This window comes from Neopsephotus bourkii, unplaced genomic scaffold (assembly GCF_033783945.1).
Source record: "Neopsephotus bourkii isolate Nb327-2 ecotype Australia unplaced genomic scaffold, CSIRO-AGI_Nbou_v1 NB_196, whole genome shotgun sequence".
NCBI lineage: Eukaryota > Metazoa > Chordata > Aves > Psittaciformes > Psittacidae > Neopsephotus > Neopsephotus bourkii.
The window spans coordinates 6,326,463-6,349,965 of record NW_026900709.1 but is presented as its reverse complement, the minus strand read 5'-3'; the positions used below and the strand labels follow the sequence as shown (position 1 = coordinate 6,349,965).

General features: G+C 45.1%; 1 protein-coding gene across 5 annotated transcripts in view; it reads right to left on the bottom strand.

The window, feature by feature from the left end:
- KLF7 (KLF transcription factor 7) overlaps positions 1-23,503 on the bottom strand; it is a 62,004-nt gene that overhangs the window by 6,963 nt on the left and 31,538 nt on the right. For all 5 annotated transcript variants that reach the window (XR_009729196.1, XR_009729195.1, XR_009729197.1 and 2 more), the window contains exon 3: positions 5,844-5,967. Coding sequence is in view for 2 of the 5 variants with exons in the window: in XM_061378082.1 (XP_061234066.1) it covers positions 5,844-5,967 (124 nt within the window). In the remaining 3 variants the exon portion in view is untranslated. The remainder of the gene's footprint in view (positions 1-5,843; positions 5,968-23,503) is intronic.

Sequence of the window (23,503 nt, the reverse complement as noted above, 5' to 3'; positions counted from 1 at the left end):
AAGCCTGTGTTCTCGATTAACTCCCTCTCTAAAGGCTTACAATTGCCTTCTTCTGAAATTACTTAATCCACTTGGGAAGTGGTTGAGATAATAAAAACCACACTTCCTCCTGGAGAGGACCAACCCCAGAAAGAGTTAACCAGGAATTACTATTCTAAACCAGCTGCCTTGTAACAGACATGCTGCAGGGCACTCACAGCAGCAGGAACAGCAGCAGCCCATATCCAGGCACACCACCAAGATATTGTCACAGTGATCAGGGGAATATGTTCTCAGGAAGACAAGTGCTCTTCTTCCCTGACATTCAATATATACTCTATTTTATCAAGACTGCTGGTAAGCAAGAATATTTTTTCAACTTTTATACCCATTAGAAAGGGATTGAAAGCACCAACTCGTGTCACAACCACCATCACAGTGTCATTACAGATATGTACAGCACCAAAGAGCAAACCACAGGATAAGTGGGGAGTAGTTCTGGCTGCCTACCCCAAACCCCTAACCTGGAGCCTGCCTGTCAGAGCAGCAGGACTCAAAACCCTCTCAGAAATTAAACTTGTACTAGATATACTTCAAGTTGAGCACTGAAAAGTGGAAGATTCACAAGTTCCTTGCAAATCCTGGTTTGCCTTCTTTCCACCCTAAGCCACAAGACACTGGCTTATTTATTCTTACTAATAGCAAAAAACATCTATTCTAAGTATCACACAAAAACCCACGTATCTTTGGCTTTTGAGTAAACTGGTTTTGTAGGCTCTGAGGGCACCAAGAAAAACTCTTTCCAGAACTGACTTACCTTGAATGTCTTTTCACTTACTGCCCCATAGAGTATAAAAGAGCCACTGACACTGGCCTGAAGAAGACCCAGATGGCTTATTGTGAGAACGTGGACAGCTCATATATGGGCACTAAATGTACTTTCAAAAAAGCAGTTTTTAGTTGAGTATTCCACATTTTTCAAGAAGAAGGTAGAAGAATGGATTTAACTACTCAGTAAAAAAAGCCAAATACCAAAGATAAAAAAGAACACTCAAATCTAAAGGCAAACACCAAGAGGATAAACACCCTAAGCAGAGAAATGCTGAGAAAGAGCAGCACTAAAATAATGAAGAGATTTTAAATAGTTAGGGGATCTTTTCTGCCCTGCTGGGCAATCTATCTGCATCTACATGCAGAGATGAGTGATCAAGAGGTACATTTTTAAGACAAAGAAACCTCATGAGAAGGCAACTTTTGCAATAAAAGCCAGATATTCATCTTCAGCGGATGAGCATAGCTCTGCTCAAGTCAGCTCTTCTCTACTGATGTGTAGTGGCTTACAAGGGGGTTAATACCTTCTGAGTGGTGAAAGTTAAAAAGAAAGCCTTCAAAATGGGATGGAGGCTGCATTCCTGCAAGCTCCTGCATGAAGCACAGCAAGACGGATGTGAATCTGACAATGGACACTTGGCTTTCAACACAGCAGGCTCAGCACAGCTAGAATTTTCTAGCCCTAGGGTGCCAAAATACACCCTTGGACCAACATCCCTCTCGTCAGTCTAAACTGAGAAAGCAGCATGCTCTGGCTACAAGGGCTGGCAAAACAAAACAACAGCTTGAGCGGCTGCCAAAAAGACATGCACCAGCTGGCACTTCAGTCTAGGACTAGTCATAAGACCACCACCCAAGCATGGCTTTTCCTCCCTGATTGTCTCTGTCATAGATGCAACTCAGGAAAAAAGAATGCTGAGTCACAGCACAGCAAGACTGTTTTACATCAGTAACCACAGTATTAGCACCTAGTATATTTTTCAGCCCTAGAATATGCTTATAGCTAATAAAATAGTTCCATATTTGCTAGTTTATAGCTAATAAAATGGTACAATACTAATTCTCCACATTCTCCTGCTGATTAATTTCGTTAATTCTAGCTCTTGGTAAGGCTGGTGGATGTGGGTATTTATTTTCAGCAGTAAAACAGTCCCTAAATCACAGTAACAAAAAAAGCTACTCGTAAGTGGACACATTTTTTTAACTTCTGGGACCAGAGGCAGAAGTGGAAGAGGCTCCACAGGTGTCAAGGGAAACTTCTTTCTTCACAAACTAGGGAACACCAGCTTGCTGGTCTCCAGCCCTGACCATGAGACAGACGAACCTGCTCCACCCCTCTGGCTCTACACCTCTTCCAATTCCAGACTGTGGTACATGGACCCATCACAATTTTCACTGTCATCCCTCTCCCGGTCCAGCTCTTCCAGCAAGGACGGTTTATACTAGAGTAAGATACCCTAATTCTGAAAGTCATACAGTGATGCATGATATGTAAATTCCCTACTCCCAAACATGATTCCTTCCTTTCTCTTGCTTTATCTCCTTAGCAACACAGCACTGCTTGGCACTGAAGCCTCTGCAGGAGAAAGAAGGAAGGTAACTACACTGAGAAGTAAATATATTGCTCAGCCATTTCTCTTACCAGCTGTGGATTCTCCACTGTGGGATGTGTTCATTCCAGCTAAGTGTGCTCTTACCTTGCTGTCAAAAAGGAAACTGTGTGTACATGTACACATACACATACAGAGGAATATATACCCCAATAGTCTGGCACTAAGCTCCTATCTCCTAAACACATATTTATGTAGAACAAGCAATTGCCACTACCCTGTCATGTTCTTCCCCTTTTGAGTGCTGAGGGCTTGCACTGTGTGAGGAACATAAGCCTAGCTTTTGTTTCTGAAGAGCAAAATTCCTGGAGAATGCTAATAATTAGCAGATCCATGGTGCCTGGAAGGCAGTATGGACTTGTACACTGCTTTCTGCACCACTTTAACCCATTCTCTTTTTTCCCCTGCTGCCCAAACCACACACCACTTGCAGCACATGTGGTGCTACTCAAACCAGTGGTAGTTTACTAACAATGTGATCTGAGGGCTGCATGATGTTGGAATAGGGCTGGGACAGCAGGAGAAAAGAATCACATCTTATCTCTTTTGTTTTAAAACTGACTGGTACACAGAGGACATTAACACCTTTTCGATGTCAGCCAGAAGGTTAGAGACACAAACATATCTGAAAACACCTTGGGAAGGGAACTGCAGCCAGACTGTGTCCACAACGTTCCCCTTCTTCACTTTCATGCTCTGATTGCCAAGGTTTGGCCTTCACCTCTGAACAATAGGCATATGTTTTGTGCTATGTCAGTGTTGTTAAAAGAGCTCTAAATGACTTCCTAAAGTTTAGCAAGTTGGATGTCTGAGAGAGTGACTACTCCTGTCAAAAATAGTGTGTGCAATAAAAGGTGGCAGTTCAAACATGGAGAAACTGCTCTCCAGCTGGGAATCCCAGCTCAAAAAGGAGCATCTTTAATAGTCAAAGTCTGCCTAAATAACTAACGACAGGCTTAGGTACATGTTTCAGTGCTTGCTGGAGGTAGAATCAGCCACAGGAGGTAGGAGAGAGATCTGTGAAAGAGGAAAGAAGGGAAAATAGTGGTATGGCAGAACAGGCCCAAAGAAGAACAGGCACTATCACATGCCTGAACCAACTGACTGGGAGAGTAAAGACAAATCTGTCTCCTGCCACCACACACAGATGGTATGTGCACGGAGTTGAACAGGGCACAATCCCCAGCACTCTTAACATACTAATAAATATTTTCCAGCATCTACAGATTCAGCTGAAGAGCAGAAAACGCATTAGATGACTGCAAGAACGTATCTCTTGACTGCAGTGACTGAGTTGGCTGCCAGAGAAAAATCCTACATACGCAGGGATAATGTGTAAAGGAAGGAGTATGGATGCTTAACAAAGGCTTGAAAGAGACTGAGTAGTTGTAATCACTGAATGCATTTCTTTAGATTTCTGCTAAAAATATTGTCTGCCCTGACACAGAAACCCCTGGTTTTGTGTGCATGTGTGTATGTGTGTGCGTGTTTGTTAGGATGGTTGGTTTGTGCTTCAGAGGAAAGAAAAGAAAAAGGCAATGCCTTACATTTGAAACAGAGAACGTAACTATACTCCTGCACAGAGAGGTGCTTATACAAAAGCAGAACTCCAGAGGTCCCTACTTGGCTTATTCTGTCGCTCATTCTGAGCAAACAAAAGATAATCCAGGGATAAAACAAAAAATAATCCAAGAGGAAGCCCTCTGTGGGGGAAGGGGGATGGGAAGAGGGGAGACAAGGGCAGAAGAGCACTTAAGGAGATGAAGCTCCTGGAAAGGCAGGATGTGAAAATGATCGAATTTCCTTCCCATAAAAGGATGGGGTCCCTTGTTTATGTCTCACACATCCTCTCTCCACGCATGTTCTCTGCTGGTCTGGTGTACCCAGAGGCTTCCTAGAGCCTTTATTGTATTACAAAATGTTTCCTTATCAGCACAGAGAACCTTAGTCCTGCATTAAAAAGATGGGTAATTTTCTTAAGCCTCTTTAAAAAATATATATAAATAGGATTAGCTGGATAACATGTTCGGATGCAAGCACATTATTTGATTACTCAATAGTGGATCCAGGTTTCACCCAGGGCACTGCCAATCTCCAGCTGGGGGGGGGGGGAGGGGGGGGCGAGGGGGAGAAATGCTCATTGTTCGATCCTGTCAGTGCTGTCAAGAGTCATTACAGGGGTAATTGCTTTTGCTCCACCCTAATTTCTTATCAATTTGGATTGGGGATAGGAAGGAGGGTTTTTCTTTTGGTTTTGTTTCTAAATTCAAAGAACACATCTTTCAAAACCACTCAGCACCGAGCAAGGATGACCGTGTTTTTCAATGAGCTCTTCATTCACTCAAGCAGCTGAAGCAGTGAGGACTGTGAAAAGGAACCTGCAGAGAGGGGCAGCAGCCATGACTCCCACTGGGAGCTGCTGGGTGCTCAGCTCACCAGGCAAAACTGGGCCCTTGTTTTTAAGTGCCCAGAGGGGAACTGCTGCATGACAGGCTCTTGAGAAACCTTGTCTCTGGGTACCTGTGTCAGGCCTTTAAATCTGGGCCCACACAGAATGAAGGTGCAGAATATCTGAATATTTCCCACATCAAACAGATATCAAGAAAGGGTGAGATTTAAAACTGTAAGGAAAGATTCACTAATGAGTGGGAATATGCAGAGATCATCGATTCTACACAAAACAACCCCATGAAATTGAGTTGTAAGATGCACCTAAATCACTCCTGTGCTTTTGAAAACGATGCCCTTTCTGGTCTTCTACTGACCCTCTCCTGCTGAACATGGGGAAGCATGGAGCCCTGTGCTCAGTGGTAGAGAAGACAACAAACATACAGAAATTAAGTGCTTTTTTCCAAGATTTGGGTACTTGTGGCACAACAGCCACACACACTTCCCATCTCCCCTGTTGTACACCAACGTGTTTGTCAGGCCCACTCTGACAAAATGCAGGCAACCAGTAATGGTGCTTGGGGTAGTCCTTGAAGCAAATAGAAGGAGCTCTGCCTTTGTGAGGGCACCAGACCCATAGGACCAGGAAATGGCAAACTGTGGAGATGGTTTGTTTAGAGGTCCATCGCTGAAGTGGTCTGGGGCCCTCTGGAAGTCTTCTCTGCTTTAAGAGAAACCAGCAGTTTTCAGTCAGACCTACACCTGGTCCCACATCTTTGTGCTGTGGTAGGGAAACAGCTTAGGCTGCCTAGGAAGTATTTCCCTCTGGCAGCTGGCCTGGCCACTTAGGCCAAGAGGGCAGCGGCAGAGTGGAGGGTCCCTCCTTCACCTGGGGATCAAGGCAGTGGGACAGGAGGCCAGAAGGGGCCCCTCTGCTGGGAGCCAGGTCTCTTGTCTCAGGGAGCTGGTGGCTCTGTGCCATTCACAAAGCCCACACGTTGCTCGAACATCAGGAATGTTAGGAGGCTGCATTACCTGTCACAATGGTTGCATTTAAAGGGCTTTGCACCCGTGTGCTTTCTGTAATGCCTCGTGAGCTCGTCGCTCCGTGCAAAACGCCACTCGCACCCTTCCCACGAGCACTTGTAAGGCTTCTCACCTGCGGATGGGAGGAGAGAACAGTCAGCATGGCAGCAGGATTACTGAGCACTCAACTTGCAAGCCCTGTGTCCTCCCACCTTCTCTGTCCCGCTCAGGCAGCTAAGCCTGTCGCACAATTCGTGGCAGATGTGGGATGGAAACAACTTAGTACTTGTGATGCATTATACTGAGGATGGATCCAGCCCAAATTCTACTACTGCTAAAATTATTGTGCAATCTTAATTCCCCTAACAAAACCAGTCATTTACTCTTCAAAAAAGAACGTCCCCAAATGCCTGTGCTGCTGTGTGGCTTGAGCCTGATTTTCAGCCAGCATTTCAGCTCAGTTTACCTTTGCCAATGAATTACTGTGGTACCTGCGAGTGGCTGTACTGACACCTGAACACAGTGCAGGTGTGCACTGCTCCAGTGACCACCACAAGCACATCACATACTTTATCCCAGCTGCCATTCACCCTTTGCATGGCCAGGCTAACATCTGTTGCCCTCAAGCTTTCATGCCCACTGCCCCCTTAGACTGCACCTTGTTTAGTTGCTTCTGACAACAAAAAATGTTCCTTGGTTCAATAAATTACGTGTCAGGACAGTGAGTGTGAGGGGAGAAATGTTTTCTTCTTTAAATCAGCTGGTCCTTCAGGCTTTGTGCACGACACCTTTTTCTGTCCCAAAATATTAACCATACCACCGAAGGCAGTGAAACAGAGCGGCGGTAAGACAGGAGAGATTCTGGTCTGTGTTCATATCCACATATATTCTAATGATAACCAGTCTCTGTGGGTCAAAGTCTGCCATGGTGTAACATCCATGGAGTCATTAGCACCGTCTAATTTCTACCTTCTGAATTCCAAGGTTTCATGCCCCCTTTTCTTATTCGGTGCACGTGTATTCATGTGCATGTAAATTTACCATCTCCCCCCAGAACAAATGCTCCTGTGCATCTCCTCCTCTGTAAACTCCATGTCACTATTCCCCACGCAGTCAGCACCGTATGGGTACAACAGAAGAGGAGCGAGCTGAGATAAAATGCAGACAAGACATCGCTTTCACACCAAGCTTCTGAGCTAGGAATTATGAACAGAGAAGAGCTTATTACTTATTTATTTGTTCTTAAAATTGCTAAGGAGGTGATCTTAAAAAACCCACCACTGGCCAAACTGAAGTCACGGTCTGTATGACCTCTCTATGCCAGTCACAGGAAATAATCACTTGGCTCCAGCACACAAATTTCTCAGTGCAGAGACACAGATTTCTACATTCAGCAAGTAAAGGAGTGAGATCTGATTATGGGAAATTTATGTATTTCAAGGTGACAAATTGGAGAGGCCAAAAGACCAAGAAAAGTGAAAGGGGCAAGAGAATGGCATGAAAATACATTTTTAAACAGCTGTTCTCTGGTGAGTTCCTGCAGACTTCTTATTGCAAAGCAGCTCTGCTGCACAGTGGTCACGCACCCCAGAGAGAACAGCAGAGTGGACTGAGGCGTTAACTGGTGCTGAGCCATTTTACTGCCCTCTGAGAAGTTTCTCTGGCTCAGTAGCTCAATTAAAGGATTCACTGGGGTGAAGCAATGAAGAGGGGGCAGTAGCTGGCAAGACTTCACCGAAATACCCATTTGTCCCTCAGTCCCTGAATGCAGAAAGGACAGGATATATGTCTCTTGTGTGCCACAGTCCTCCATGGGAAAATGCCCAACAGGACAATGGACTGTGCCAGCAATAACACCCCCCCCACACACTTAGATTGTGCCTGCCCTGTCATCTCTGCACACTTGCCTTTTGTTCTTCTTTTTCATTTAATAGGATTTCTTCAGGAAAAATAGGGGAAGGGGGTAAGAAACAACTTGTCAGTGCTCCAAGTGCTGGTGTCTTGTTTCTGGGCTTACTCAACTGTAATTCAAACACTGTCACCAGTGCTTGCCCCAGACATTGGAGCTGAAGTTGCAGCGCTCTCCCCTCCAGTACCTGACATCCTATCTGGCATGCTGCATCTGCTCTCTCCTCTGCAGAGCAAAGGGATTTCCCCCGTCCGGGCCATGTCTATGACAGCACTCCGGTTTTGTCTGAGCAGTTCATGCATTATTCTTAAAAGCTGCCAGTAAACAAGCCTCAATTCAGCTTCCTCAGTTCTCTGACGCTCTCTAGTGCCTACCTCCGAGTGGAGACAGAAGGCAAACTGCCTTTGCGGCAAAGCAGATGCAGAAGAGGACTGCTCAGCTTAATCTGGTGGGTACAGCCTGGCTGAAGGATACAGCCACCTACAGAGCAGAAGGGTGAAGGGAAAACATCCTTGGCTTTCTATGAAACTATTAGGCTATCAGGACTGAAGTGGAGTTTGGCTTGTTAACATTTGCCAAGAGCTTTGAAAACGTACAGTGTTATATACAGGTTACAAGAAACAGAGATGCCAAGCATGATTACTGGTAAACCCATGGGATGCCACGTATCTTTGTTATTTGCTGCAGGGGCTCCTCCCTCAAGTGTTCCTGGTCTGGCCTTGCACAGCCCTGAGCTGAGTTTTGTTTTCAGATGCTTTTCCTCTGTAACCCAAGCACCATTCCACAAAATGTCAGACAGTGCCTCTCTGAGCTGCAGGCAGCATGCTGGCACACAGTGCGCTGTTTGAGCACAAGATAAATGCAAAGGAGCACAGTGACCTTTAAAGCCATGTCAGACAGCTCCTTGACCCAGAGACCTCAAAGAGGTTAGATTTCCTGCCTTCCTGCAGCTACTCAAAAATGTGAGAGGCAGGAGACCTCCATATCTCTGCACGTTAAGACCAGGAACAAACTGCTTCTTTAATAGCTGCTTTCACCTTACCCGAAGACAGAATGAAAGCGTATCTTGCTGAGATGCACATATGTAGGAAGCACGGGAATGGAGGAGAGGAGGAGGGCCCTCCTATCTCACTACTGGCAACGGTAGGGAGAAGAAATGGGAAGGATCTTTTCCATGTGTCAGAGTGCTCTTCTGTTGTTGCAGAGGATTAATGAGAATAAAAGGATAGATGGTGAAATCCTCCTCTGCTGAAGGCAATGGCAGAACTCCCACTCACTCCTACAGGGCCAGGATCTCCCCTTTTTAACAAATTAATTATGAGCTTCAAAATCCAATTAAAAATAGGAACATCGCGGAGCTGTGCCACACTGACTTCTTTTCAGGCTCTAATTCCTCAAAATTAATAACTGCACTTGAAACTCGTGCCTGCGAGCCACTCCCAGGAAGGAGGCTCTATTCCTTACCTCACCTATATTCAACACAACGATCTGTGCAGTGCATAAACAAATCCATAAATCCACGTGTATACACGTACACTCAACACAGAAGCCTACACACATCCAAGAAGAAGCCAATACCCAGATACACAGCTGTTAAATGCTGAAGTGCTTCAGCTCAGAACGTGATTCACACCATGGGGCCAGTTCAGTCTTCCCACATGCAGCAGCACACCTGGGAAGGGCAGGCAGCCAGCAATGCAGACATATGTTCAAGCAGTGAATTATGCAGTTTTCTAAGATGAGTACTAGTCTGAAAACAATACACCACTTGCTCATGGAAAATGTTCTAGAACCAACCCAGAGCTTTCAGCTTTCCCTAAGCTTTTCCCAGGGAGGGGGAGACTGCTACCTAGTGATTTCACATTCCAGTTCCCTTGGGCAGTGTGCATCAGAGAGCAGCGCAGCACAGCACAGGCGAGCTGTGGAGTGAAGCAGTGGGTACACAGGACCCAACATGCAGACCACGTGCATGTGAAGGGTGTTATTTCTGGCTAGCCGCAGCCTGGTCCTGTGGCTGCTCCGTAGGTGAAGTGTGCCAGTTGTGTGCTTGCAGAGCACCTCCTGGACAGGCCATCCAAAACCACATTTGTGCTCCAGCCAGGATGAACCAGTGAATGGGAGCAACCGAAGCCTCACCTCAAGAGGGGATGTTTTATCACCAGAAAACCCTTACTAGATACAAGCTTAGTGGCCTGATGAGGATCCTCAGAAGCAGCCGGCACACGCCTGCAAGCACGAGTGCTGTGCTGAAACTTACTCTTCCAGAAGGACTTTACAATCAGAAAAGTTAGTGGTACAGGAACACTATTAGACCTTCAGATACGTTTTACGGCTTTAGTCCATCACGACTGGATCCAAGAGAAGCAGCCTTTCTTCACTGTGGTGACTACCCCGTGGTACACAGCCCATTTAATGCTCTTCCTGAAGCATATTTTCATACCCTGAGACTGGGACGGTTGGGGAATAGGCTCTCCATTACCCTTCTGCTTATGGCACCTCACACAACCTAGATCATCTCCTAGAAATACCTCCAATGCACACACCTCAGTACAGTCTGGCCCTCCATTCTCTTTATTTCACCCAGCCTGGTCCAATCTGGTAACTGAAGAACAAAGACCTTTGCAAATTTACTGGAAACATGCAATGGTGAAGCTAGAATTTATGAGTCATAACAAAAATCCATCAGACTTTGGCAGCCCTGGAACCAGGTCACTATTTCTTTGGTGACTAAGACAAGTGCAGGACTCTAAATGTTAGGCATTTAGTTACAAAATAAACAAATGATTGGTATAGCTTTCTCTTGAAAGCCAGAAGTTTATAATTCGAAAATATGAAATTTGAAAATATGCACACAATTCCAGCAACACTACCATGGTAAACACACACCAAGTCCCCAGCAAAACATGACTGATAGAGCTGGGCTGGTTCTATGATGAAGACACCACACTGGTCCTTGGGACTTCTCCCTCTATTTTCTAGTCTTCGGCGGTTTTGGTGAGTTTCATCTCATGGAACTTCAGGTATCAGAAACAATCATCCGAAATAACCACCTATGGCTCTTTTTCAAGTTAATGGAGAGGCAAAGGCATGTGCAGAGTGTGACACATCAGTCCTCAGTCAAACTGGAATTGGAGGTGAATTTCCTCCTCTGATGGTATAAGGGGCTAGGCAAGCAGCTCGCTTGCTGGCAGCTGTATCTTTACTTTCCAGGCACAAGCCAGAGAGCATCGTGTTTTCAACACACACTTAGACTGCAAACCTTACACAAGCCCTTATAGTAAATATTCCCTCACAGAACATAGCAGTGGGGATGTTGTCTCTTCTCAAAATCCAGAGATCCCCTGCCCTTGCCACCTACATCCCACAGACACCCTCTAGATCCAAGGGCTATTTCTTTTGTGTAAGGCAGCGTTTGCTACAGACATCTCACACTGGCTATTTCAACAGAGAGTGGTTAATAGACCTTAAGTTACAGGACACAGAGGTACATAACCCAGGTCAGCTGAGGCCACTGTCACGATCACAAAACCACAGCACGCAGTGGACACTGAGCATATTATACCTGCATTGTTTATTGCCAACCCTAAGGGTTAAAACATCACGGGTCCAGTCTCCCAAAGAAATAACGAGATTTTAAAGACGGAAATGATAATATTTAAGAGATCATTTGCCATCTGCTTTGTAGATAACCTAGGGCCATGATTTTAAACTTCCCTTCACAGCTCTGCAGGCTAGAAACGCGTATTACAAAATAGAGAGACAGGAGTTTGTTCTCTATTCCCTGGATTTCAAGAGTGAGGACTTTAAGAAGACGACCCTCCACATTTTGGAATGTGCACAGTAAGATCAAAATGTTGGCAACACTGTGGGGTGAAATCCTGGCTCCATCAAAGTCACTGGAAAAATGTCCATTAAGGCTTAAGTTTCAGCCTGTACCTTCACACAATTAGAAGTAAACAAAGATACTACGCTTATCATAGAATCGTACAATACCTAGGGTTGGAAAGAACTTTAAGATCATCTATTTCCAACCCCCCTGCCATGGGCCTGGACATCTCACACTAAACCATGTCATCCATCAATATCTGTTTCATATCCCTCCCCTGTCCACCGCCTCAAATACCACACCACAAGCATCCATTGATTACAGCACAGTTACTAAAACAAGCAAGTAGTTTTAGCCCCCAGTCCTGCAGTGAACTTCAGAGAAGAATCACAGTCAAAATCCTTGCTGGTATTTCTCCATGCTAAAATGTGGTGCAGTCACAGGACTCCTTTTGTCAATATGACTGATTTAGGCAAAAGAAACCGATGCATGTTTTGAAGGCCATTCAAGTAAGTTATTTGTTGTAGGTATGTTTTAAGAGCTCCTTAATATCATGCTACGCAACTACACAAAACGAGCATGCAAAAGTGTCCTTAAGAAAACAACAGAAACACCCCCTTGAAAATCACCACGTGCTCTAATCCATCACAGATTATTTACATACAGTTTCAGCATGAAAAAAAGTCTTATGAAAGAAACACAAAACATTTCCTTCCTTTTTAAAAACTGTGATTTAAAACCTGCTCAAAAGGAAACTAGTTCTAAGAGCCTCGATGTTCAAAAACACATACTGAAAGACAGCTTTAGCTACGCTTGCTCCAGTACTGGTGTTCCTAGAGCACCACACAAACTGCAAATTACAACTGAAGGAGGAATTAAACGCAAGATTTCTTGCCTGGATCTTTCCCATGAGGAAGATCGGGCGGCCTGAGCCATGCAAAGAAATGTGTGAAGAATCAAGTAGTGCCACTGGCTTTTTAAGAGAATGCTTTAATAGCTTTTCTTGCCACCCTTTCTGAGAAATCCTTTCGGGACCTGCTCTTCCTGGTCTCATGACTATGCCGATGAAGCAACAAACCAACAACCCAAGGCCTCCTTCAGAGGCCAATGGTCGTGGGGATGCTGTTGATGCTCAGACATGCCAGCAGCCGGTGCAGTTCCCAGTGGGAAGCAGCCCCCCAGACCGCCTTGCAGAGAAGCGCCAGGCAGGCAGTCGTATTTGCTTTGCAGTTTATTACTGAAGTCTGCCACAGCACAATGGGATGCCTAATGTGGAACATCACATTAGCAATATTTTATATTTATGTAGCACTCTTCATCTCCAAGGGTCCCTGAGAGCTTTACAAGCTACATACATGGCATACCAATGAAGCTGAGCCATAATTCTTCTAATTAGCTGAACATCAGCACACAGCACATGGCACAACAGAAAACGTTACTGGTCACTCCTCTCTTCCTATGGCAAGGACCGTGAGGTATTTAATAGAAGCATGGTGCAGAAGGGCACTCAGTTTTACGGATTCCTGGGAAAATGAAATCTAACCAGACAGGTCTCCTTAACACCCATGCCTGTCCTCCCTCATTACATACGTACACTTTGTCAGAGATGAGACACAGAAGAGAAGCAGCCCAAAAGTTGCCGCTTGTTAAATATCCCTATTTTCACACTAGATACAGCAAGTTACCATCACATGGCTCAGGCAGCTGCTCTGCTGGTGAGCCTACCAAAAACCTAGTGAGCAGCTGTTGTTCGCTGCACAACAACATCCCCTCTTTTTAAGATTAATAAGTTCATTTCTTCAGCAAAAAGGAAGAGCAGGCTATTTAATACACACATCCTCCAGAGATCAATGCTAACATCTAAGCGTATGTGCGTGCAACCCATCAACCAGTAAAACTAATTACAAAAATCAATTTCAGATACTTTCCAGAGCCTTTCATTCCTCAATATACTCCTAATTGATTTTTGTTGGAGAATGGAAAGCCTAACTATTATTTTTATTATTACAAAGGAGTGCAAGGGGGGGCAGTGGTCAGTGCTTAAGTGGCTCACCAATGCTTTCTACCCAAAAAGAGAAAAAAGAAGAAGAAGGAAAAAGAGAAGGCATTTTATTCACAGTTTTGCCACCTGCTGGAAAGATGGAAAAGCCTTTGAAAGGGTGACAAAGCACAAGAGAAAAGCTGGCAGGAGACAGGATGGGGCAGAAGAGGAATGTGACAGGATTGTGAAACACACAATATGAGAAGGTTGTACCTATTTTTAGATGGGCAGGGATGATCAAGTGCAAAAGCAGTACATTTCCAGGAACGATGTACAGCTCCTTTCATCCAAAAAGATCAGCAGTGCCCTTATAGAGAGATAGCTCTGATCATGTCTATATTAGAGATCGGGGAAAAGAGGTTAAGAACCAGACGCAATGTCCAATCAGTCTTTCTACAAACTTCTAAGCTCTGGATTAGTCCCTAAGGGCTTTGCCAAAGCTTGTCTATGGAGCCAGCAGCAGTCTTCGGCATGTAGCCATTCAGGAAACAAAAAGAAATGAATTTTTGCAGCCTTATGTCTTATACACACACAAGCACCTAGCACGCAACCACAAAGCCCACCTGCTTAGCCAAAGAGCAGAGAAAAGCAAAGCATGGAGCAACATTCAAAGAAATGGGAATGTTCCATTTTCTACTCCACTTAAGAGGACACAGTTAACGAATGCCCGCTGCCGTACTGCTGAGCACTGAATGTGGGGTAGAATGCCATGCTCTATCTCCTTGGGTCATCAAGAAGGATAAAGCCTTAGGAACACTGTTTCCTTTTCAAACCCCTTCTGTTCAGAAGATGCTCCTGGCTGTCAGAGAGTGGAGCTGGGGGCTGGCGCCAGCCCGGGTGCACAACCCATACTTGTGCCCCATTAATTGCCAGCACATCCTCCCCCCAGCGCCGGGCCCTGGGGACAGCAGCAGAGGGGCAGGCCCAGGCGAGCAGTCGGAGAAGCACCAGCAGCAACACTACCCAATTAAGCCTCCGGAATAAGGGAGTGAAGGGGACAGGAAAATTGAAAAGGAGAAAAGGGAGAAAGCGAAGAAAAAAAAAGGATGGAGTTGCTTGGCAACGGGAGGGCAGAAGCAGCTGTGCAGCAGGTCCGGCTGGTACCCAGGCGGCGGGCTGGCCCATTAGCACCCTGCATCTCATGCATTTCGTGCCGGGGTCTCCTAGTAACAGCCTGTGCACGCCGGGCTGTTGTGCGCTTCCCCTCCTCTCCTCCTGTTTCTCCCCACCATGCGAGGCATTGCTGTTTGCCCTAATTACACATTCTCTGCTGCTTCAAGCTGCCATTACTTCAGTCCCCAGAGGAGCAGCAAGAACTTTAATAAAAAAATCTCCTCTAATAAGGGCTTTTAGTTTCAAATTCAGTGGAGCTCTGAGAGCTCCAAGATGCAAGGCAAGGCAGCGGCGGCAGAAGGAACAGATGAAAAAGGTAGAAAAGATCAGCAGTTCACTGGGTCAGATTTTTCCAGAACCCTGAGATATATTTCTCTCTTTGTTTTTTGTATGTTATCCCAGAGGGCGGACAATGAATACAGCCCTTCATGGGACACAGGATGTATTTACATAATCTGGAGCAGCGTATCAAAGATGTGCGTGTTGGAAACCAAGAGTTTCTGAGAAATTCCAGGCAAAATATGAAGGCAAATAGTCCAGGCAAAATACAAGACACATCTACTGGGAACTAGGAGCAATGAAAAAAAATAAGAGGAATAGACACCCCCTTTTCCAAATGCTAACGTTTTAAATAGTTTTGCTCCACATTTTTGCTAATGAATGTGGGGTTTTGCTTATTCAAGCTACAACAGTGCTGATGTTTTTCACCATTATCTGTCACTTAATTGTCTCCCTTTTGCCACTGAAAAGTCAGAAAGAGATGACCAAAAAATATGATGCAGACTGGCAAAGATAGCACAGGAATAAAACACAAAGAACATACATTTCCATACATATGTACGGAGAAACAAGGAGGGAAGGAGGGAAGGAAAGGAAGGAGGGAAGGAAAGGAAGGAAAGGAAGGAAAAGAAGGAAGGGAGGAAGGAAGGGAGGAAGGAAGGAAAGAAGGGAAGGAAAGAAGGGAAGGAAGGAAGGAAGGGAGGGAGGGAGGGAGGGAGGGAGGGAGGGAGGGAGGAAGGGAGGGAGGAAGGGAGGGAGGAAGGAAAGGAAAGGAAAGGAAAGGAAAGGAAAGGAAAGGAAAGGAAAGGAAAGGAAGGAAGGAAAGGAAAAAGAACATACATTCCTTTCTGTTTCCCAGTTTTGTCAACAAAAGAAAGAAAAATGAAAGAAGACTGAGGATGCTTCCATTCATTCAGATACTGGATTTGATTTGGGGGTGAAGGTGGAAGGGGAATCATGTGCTTGGGTTTCAAAACTACACTGGCAGGTTCTCCCAGTGAAGGCTGCCCTGGTGTGAGGGCAGGGCTAACTACATGACAGCAGGCATGTGATGTTTCTGAGGGAGATCCCATTGTCCCTCATGCTTTCTCCTGTCCTGGGGCTGGAGGTGGCAGCTTGAGCTCAGCGGCACAGGAGCTCCTTGCATCTCCACCCTCAGTGAAGAAGTCTTGTCAACACTGCTGGACAAACCTTGGTGAATCAAGCAGCCTGGTTTCAGGAGCACAAGGCAGTGAGTAAAGATAATTTTACTGGCTAGGAAGTTTCCTCACCTGGATTTTGGAAAAGGCACAAGTGATGACCTATCCTTTGCTCTAAGGGAGGTACAAGCACCCAGCTGGAAACCACCCAGGTCATTCATGCTGCCACATGAATGTAACTAAAGGAGGACATAAATGGAGTATGACATTCCATTGCTGGGTGACACTGCATGAAACGCATTACCTAATTGTTGTGGTTTAACCTCAGGCAGCAAACTAAGTACCACTCAGCCCAGGTCACTCCCCCAGTCCCAGTGGGATGGGGAGGAGAATCGGGAAAAGGTAAAACCCGTGGGTTGAGATAACAATATTTAATAACTGAAGTAAAATGTAACAACAACAACAATAATAGTAAATGAAAGGGGAGAGAGAAAGAAATAAAACCCAAGAAAATCAACTGATGCACAGTACAACTGCTCACCACCCCCTGACCGATGCCCAGCCAGTCCCTGAGCAGCCATTGGTGCCTCCTGGCCAGCTCCCCCTGTTTATATACTGGGCATGATGCTCTGTGGTATGGAATATCCCTTTGGCTAGTTTGGGTCAGCTGTCCTGGCTCTGCTACCTCCCAGCTTCTTGTGTTCCTCCTCACTGGCAGAGCATGAGAGACTGAAAAGTCCTTGATCAGGGTAAGCACTACTTAGCAACAACTAAACCGTCAGTGTGTTATCAGCATTGTTCTCAGACTAAGGCCAAAACCCAATACTGTACCAGCTATTAAGAAGAAAATTAACTCTATCTCAGCTGAAACCAGGACACTAACACACATTCAAAGCCAAACAAAGCCCAGGAAAAATAATTACCTTTGGGATTCTGTGGCTTTTACAAAGAATTAATGATAAAATTTTATGACATGTATGACACTCATATGAAAGTCAATTTACAACAAATCAGAGCTTAGTCCATTCAAATTAATTTTTACCCAGATACTCATAGATAGAAGTGTTCTACTTAAGGACTATTTTCCACTACAAAGGCCAAGCTTTTAGTTAAGCTTGTTACACTAAGGACAGCTCTTTTCTCCCTGCCCCTCCCCAACACACATGCCACATTCTCCTAAAATCCAAGTATTTTTCCTCCAACTTCTAAAATAACAAACAGTAACCGTACTGGAAAAAGACCAAATGTGGAAAATTTCACTCTGAAGAAGGAAAAGCTTTGCAAAGTTAGAGGTGACCAACAAGAAGACATCAAAATGGAAGTTTATGCAAAATTAACCACAATATAGTTCCTTGCAGTTACATATTGAACAAAGCATACGCAGATGTGCATGCCTGTATTTTTATAACATTCATTTCCAAGAACTAATACAAGCATCTAGTGCACTAATGAACACTTATGGTCATCATAAAAACTAGAATGACATTGCAAAATTGTCCAACTAATCTATTAAGTTCTCTCTATCGGTGGCACAAGTCCAGATGTACAGGAGGAAGGAATAAATCCCTGCTAATCCTTTGAATGTGCATTGCCATACAGTGAGGACACCTTTCTGTCAGAACTCAGCTGGGGATCAGCTTTTATCTTGAAACACATGCTTGTCATTATTATCTTAGCTAGCACGCCTGCAAGTGGGGTTTTTTCAGCATTCAGCTTTTGCAGCCCCAGTTTTCAGTCCTGGGTTTTGAAGGCCAGACACCTTCAGGAGCAAATCTGCCCAATCCAACATTTGGGTTCCTATCTGCCAGTGGGGACTGCTGGGATTGCAGACTGGCTTTTAACTCTTATTAAGCCTTCTTATCGTGTTTAAAGATGACCAATGGGAAGATTTTGGTTCCGCAGTGACACAAAGGTTTTGGTTACTTTGAGAGACCTATGAATAAAGTAGATCCCACACAGTATTTTGTCCTCCCCTTTCCAAAATGGCTGCACTAGTCCTTCAAATTGCCCTGACCTGACATCCTTGTCTCTCATTTATTTCAATCTACCGCAGCACATTACCATTTGCTGCTTGACATGTGGTAACCAACCGGCTTTTAAGAGTAGTGCTAGACACGAGTTTTCTGTCCAGTGCAGAGGGGTCCATCCAGGCTGCTGGCTGCTTGTACAGACGTGACCCAGACTCACCTGGCCATACCTAACTTCAGAAGAGCCTAACCTGCATTTGAGATGAGACGTAGCACACTTGGCTTTTCCTGCCCAGAGAACTTCAGCTCTCCCAGCCTGCTCAGGCCCTTATCCAGTAAGCTCACTTTAGCCTAACAGAGCATCTCTGAGCACACATCTCTGATTCAGGCCTGCTGTGACCTCGAATCAGAAATGCCAGTGCTTCGGACAAATGGGACAAGAAAATGATAGCTTATCATCATTAACTTGCCATTTGTACCCAGTGTGGGGCAGCAGCAACACAAAGGGAAATCAGCAGAAGACGAAGGGCTTTTTCTTCCAGTCTTTCTTTGTGATGCCTACCATTCACCCCCTTGCCACATGTCTCATGGGGGCTCATGGGTGGATGGATATAAAGAAAACACTAGATGACAAACTAGAAATGGCTTCTCCATGTCGTGTCTCACTGAGGCAATCTGCCATAACATTCAGAGGTGCCTACACACTCCCTCCTGCAGCTGCTGAACAGACAGCAAACATCACTTTCTAGGTCTCCCTTGTGCCAAAAATCATCTCACATGGCAAATAAACAAACAGACAATACCTGTTTTCAAACCCAAACAAAAACATGTTCTGTCCTATTGATTTGGCAAATGATGGAGCAGAAACATGGGACTAAGAATTCAGGTATTGGCAACTAAGCAACGGATGAATGCCACGGGTGTTCTAGATGGCAAGGGCTGCTTTTGGCCGGGCCCATTGTCCTGCTGCCTGGGAGGCTCACAAAACTCCTTCCCCAGCCTAAGCTCTCTCTGTAACAATGAAGTGAAGCTCTGGCCTTCACAATGAATTCACAACACTCCACTCCAAACTTGCCAATGGCTAAAAGGCTTCAAAACCAGAGGCTTTGAAAGAGATCATGATCAGGTTGGGCTTACTTTAATCCATTTTAATAAACTCTTGTTAGGTTTATACCCTAAGAAACTTCAAAAACATCCAACCCCACAACAAAACGCATCTTTCCAATTTGGCAATGCAACTGTCTCCCAAAACAAATTCAGCCTGAATGAAGGTCTTCCTCACAGCCCCCTCCTCCCTCACCTCCTTGGCTCTTCTTTCCAATAGCACATTCATACATTCACCTATTGCTTCAGCCATGGGACCTTCAGCATCCTCTGTGTCCCTGCATGTCCCTCCATGTCCCCTTGCCGGGTTGCAGTGCTGCACACAGAGCTGGGGACTCACTACAAAGCAGTGGGTCTCTGTACAACACATAAATGGCTTTCATTTCTCCTGTGCTATACTGTTCTCCCAAATGCTTTTCCGTAAGTCCTTATTCAGAACCTTGCATCCTGCAGAACTGGTGCTGTGCTTAGCTATTTGCTTTTTCTTTCTCTTCATTAGCTTTCTGTTCACGAGTGCTACCACGCTAACACACTACAGCAATGCAGCTTCTCATTCATGTGGTATCACAGACATAGATACTCTTTATTTTCTCTATTATTCCTCTACTTTGTATTAATCTTCTGTATCTATCACGCAGTGTACTCTCAATTTGGTCTTTTCCAATCATTTCAAAATTCTGGATGTTTCCTCTTCGTTCTCCAGCACTTTGGGAAAGCTCTTCTCTGCTGTTTTAAATCCCATCTCGAAAACCTTCCTGTTCATTAATGCTCTTTCTAATCTCTTGTTCTTGCAAATGTAGTAATTTGTTTTCCTGCAGGGTGGATTTGTTTGTTTTAGTTACTCTCACCCAGCACTTTAGATCAAAGAACTATATAATTTAAAATAAGATGTCCTGACAATGTGAAACAAACTCCACTTAGATAAGTGCTATCTTAAGATCGCATGTAGGCTCACAGCATCTATTTACATGGGTATTTCCCAATTGTTTAGGCTTTAGAAACCTAAATATAGATGTGAGGTGCCCAACTGCTGCTTCTCAGACTTGGGCTTAGGTTGTAAAAGAACCTGGTTTTAGATGGGTGAAAAGACCCAAAACCTTCTGATACACATAAAATGCAAACCCCTGCAGAACCCCTTAAAGGTCATTTTTCATCACTATCCTGAATCTTAAGGATTTCCTGGTCAGTTTATACCTGATGCTTTATCTCTGGCCTGAAAGCACCACACCATGTCATACCTTCTGTACATTGCTGCAAGGAAGGCTGTAGATCAGGAGATTGAAATCTCCTCCAGAAGTCTTTGATCTGGGAGCACAGCCACATCTCATGACTAATCTTTCCATAGGTCGCAGGCCACATCACCCTTAGTCCAGACACTGGCCAGCAATATCCTGTTTTCTAATTTAGGAAGTGCTGATGACTATACATGGGTTTGGGCTCATTCGAATTCCTTTCCTCTCCACTCCCTATTACATTAGCAATTTTTCTCCATGCATGTGTGAAGGCTGGACCAAAATTTGTCTCTCAAAAGAGACAACTGTCATTGTTTGCACTGATGTCTGCTCCACAAATAACTGTGAGCAAATGTGCTAGGGTTGGACTACCATGCCAGTCCTGGTTGCTCCTTCTTCAGATGTTTTTACCTCACCCTCACAATCTCAGTATGGTCTTCCCAAATCTACAGCTCACCTTTTCCTCCTGCTTACAGTCCCAGTCACTGTTCCCCCCCGAGGGGCTCCTCTGTGGCTCTCTGACAGTCCGTCCCACCACTGCTCTCAGCTCCTTTACATATTCTTCACTTTAGATTCCCCAGCTTACTTTGAATTCAGTCAAATATTTTAATTTCCCTTTCCATCAGACAATGTTTTTCCCTTTCCCTTCCAGATTAAATTCTCTTGCACACAGATGGTTTTTTTTCCCTCTCCAAAGGTCATCCAGAAGGTGGTTTCATAACCAGTTCAACCATCGATGGGCCTTACAGTGCTATCTTGATTCTCCTACAGATGAGATGTGGAAGAGTAATATGAGGGATGCACCAAGCGCAATGTGGGGTCTTGACTGCCTCTGGGCTCTCAGCGAAGTAAAGCCCTAAGAGATTGTCTCCGATCTAGCAAGCTGCTATCAGTCTGTACTGCCTCCAGCCCAGCCTGGCTCATCACGCAGCAGCGAGGAACACCAGCCAGCATCTGTCTGGTCAGCCTTACATATGAGAGAAAGGAATGCAACCTCCTTCCGCCGCCTTCAGTCCCCCCGCTACCCAGCCCATGGCTTTCTTGTTTTTATGCACTGCAGTAAATCTCTTTGATCCAGCAAGTGGTCTTTGCACGTGCAAGTTGGGTGACCAGCCCGTATCTGCCTCCCTGCCCGCGAACCCCACACTGAGAGCTCTTTGTCTGTCAGGGCACTCACACCCTTTTATACAGAGCCCACACTGGCAGACTGCTCTTGCATGACATACTAACAAACCACCAGCCAAAGGAAAATATCTCGCAATCATTTCAGACCCTCTGGCTCAGCCACTGACTAAGCCAAGTGGCTACTAGCCATTGGCACTGCTGGGTGCATTTGCAACCCACAGCACACTCAGCTCAGCCAGGAAAAAAACAAAGCACCGACAGAGAAAAGGGCTTCTTGTCCCTAGCCCTGAAGGAGTGCATGGGAAAGGAGGCAGACCTGCCATTTATAATTCAGTCCTGAATTTCCTTAGCTATTCCTCTCTATCCCTCTCTTTTACCAGAGGCAGGAGGTTCCTGCAGGGGGACCCCACTGCAGAGGTCAACATGAACATATTTAATGTCTTGATTGCACCAGATCTGATTTAAGGCATCCAACGGTCAGGGCTTTTTTTAAGGGAACAGAGCACTTAAGCAGGATGAAGGAGTCAGAATGACTTTGTGCTCTGGACTCAAATAAGCTGGTTAGTGGAACCTATCGTACCCCTCCCTTGATTCACCTAGATTGCTCCCAAGATGTAAATGTTCAAAGGTACTTAGATGTTTTGCTCCACAGAGAAACATGGGAGCCAGGTGCCTACCTGCTCCCAGGTTCTGCATCAGAGATGGATTTGAAAAACAAGGCTGCATCCAGCTCTCACCACAAAATGAAACCACGCTGTCTACACGTTTTAAGCATGAAACCTAATGAAACCATGCTTTGTCTACATGGTTTAACTCGCAAGATCAGATGGTGTGGTGCTGGGAGTGGAAGGTGTGGGCAACTACAGTCTCATCACCTGATATAGGTCTTCCCCACCTGACAGTAAAACTGGATTTCCCTTTCTCACCACATTGAGCACTGCTGTGGATGGGCAGACACATACATGTCAATGGCACAATATACAGTCTAAGACTATTCAAAAGAAGTATCACAGGGCCAGTGAGAAATGTTTCTCATCATGGATTAACTATAAAACATAAGATTTCACAAAAAATTAAACCAGACATAAAGCTGAGTTCAAAAGCATAGAAAATCTTGCAAAATTTTGACTCCAAAGGATGGCAGTGTTGAAAGAGTAGTGGTTTTTCCAAGCGCTCTCTCAGGGCTCCTCGTCCCCATCCACACCAACTGGTGACAAAGCCAGAAAACTCCACAAGTTCACCCTTCCCAGGTAAGCATGTCCCATTTCTGACAAACTTGAGGAACAGCTGTGTAAGACCCAGCACTCACAGCTCGAGCCCTTATCCGAACAGATAAGGGCTCTCACACTCTAAATTTGTGCCTTCATGGAAGCCTCGCTGCCTGCTGGAAGGCCTTTGCTGGGACATCCCCCCTGACAGCACTGGTAGGGACCAGCCTCACAGCAGCACTGGTGCTATGAGGAGCCCCCTGACCATGCTGCTGCAGATTTTAAAACGACTGCACTACTTTCACTGGCTGTCAAATCACTGAATCACAAGTGAGGTCACTCCTGGCAAGGTGGCTATCCCCAGTAAAAGCACTAGAAAGCCCTTATAAAAAGATCAAAACCAATGCTTTTTATGTCTTAATATGATTTATACTTCAGACTATGTAACTTTTACAGGACTGCCTAGTATTTGATGGATGCAGCTCTCTTAACAACCCCCGTATTTGTCTGATTTACTGCACTGGTCCAACGTGTTATTTTCTACCTTGCAAGAACAACCTTGCTTCTCGGAGTCTGCCTGCACGATAAGGCCGTGAATTAAATGTGCAGTTATCGTAAGAGACCACACATTTTACAGTAAAATTGGGAAAACTGATTACAGCAATCCCTCTGGAAACAAGAATAATCACATGATAAGACACTGCTAATGGGAATTTATCATCTCTC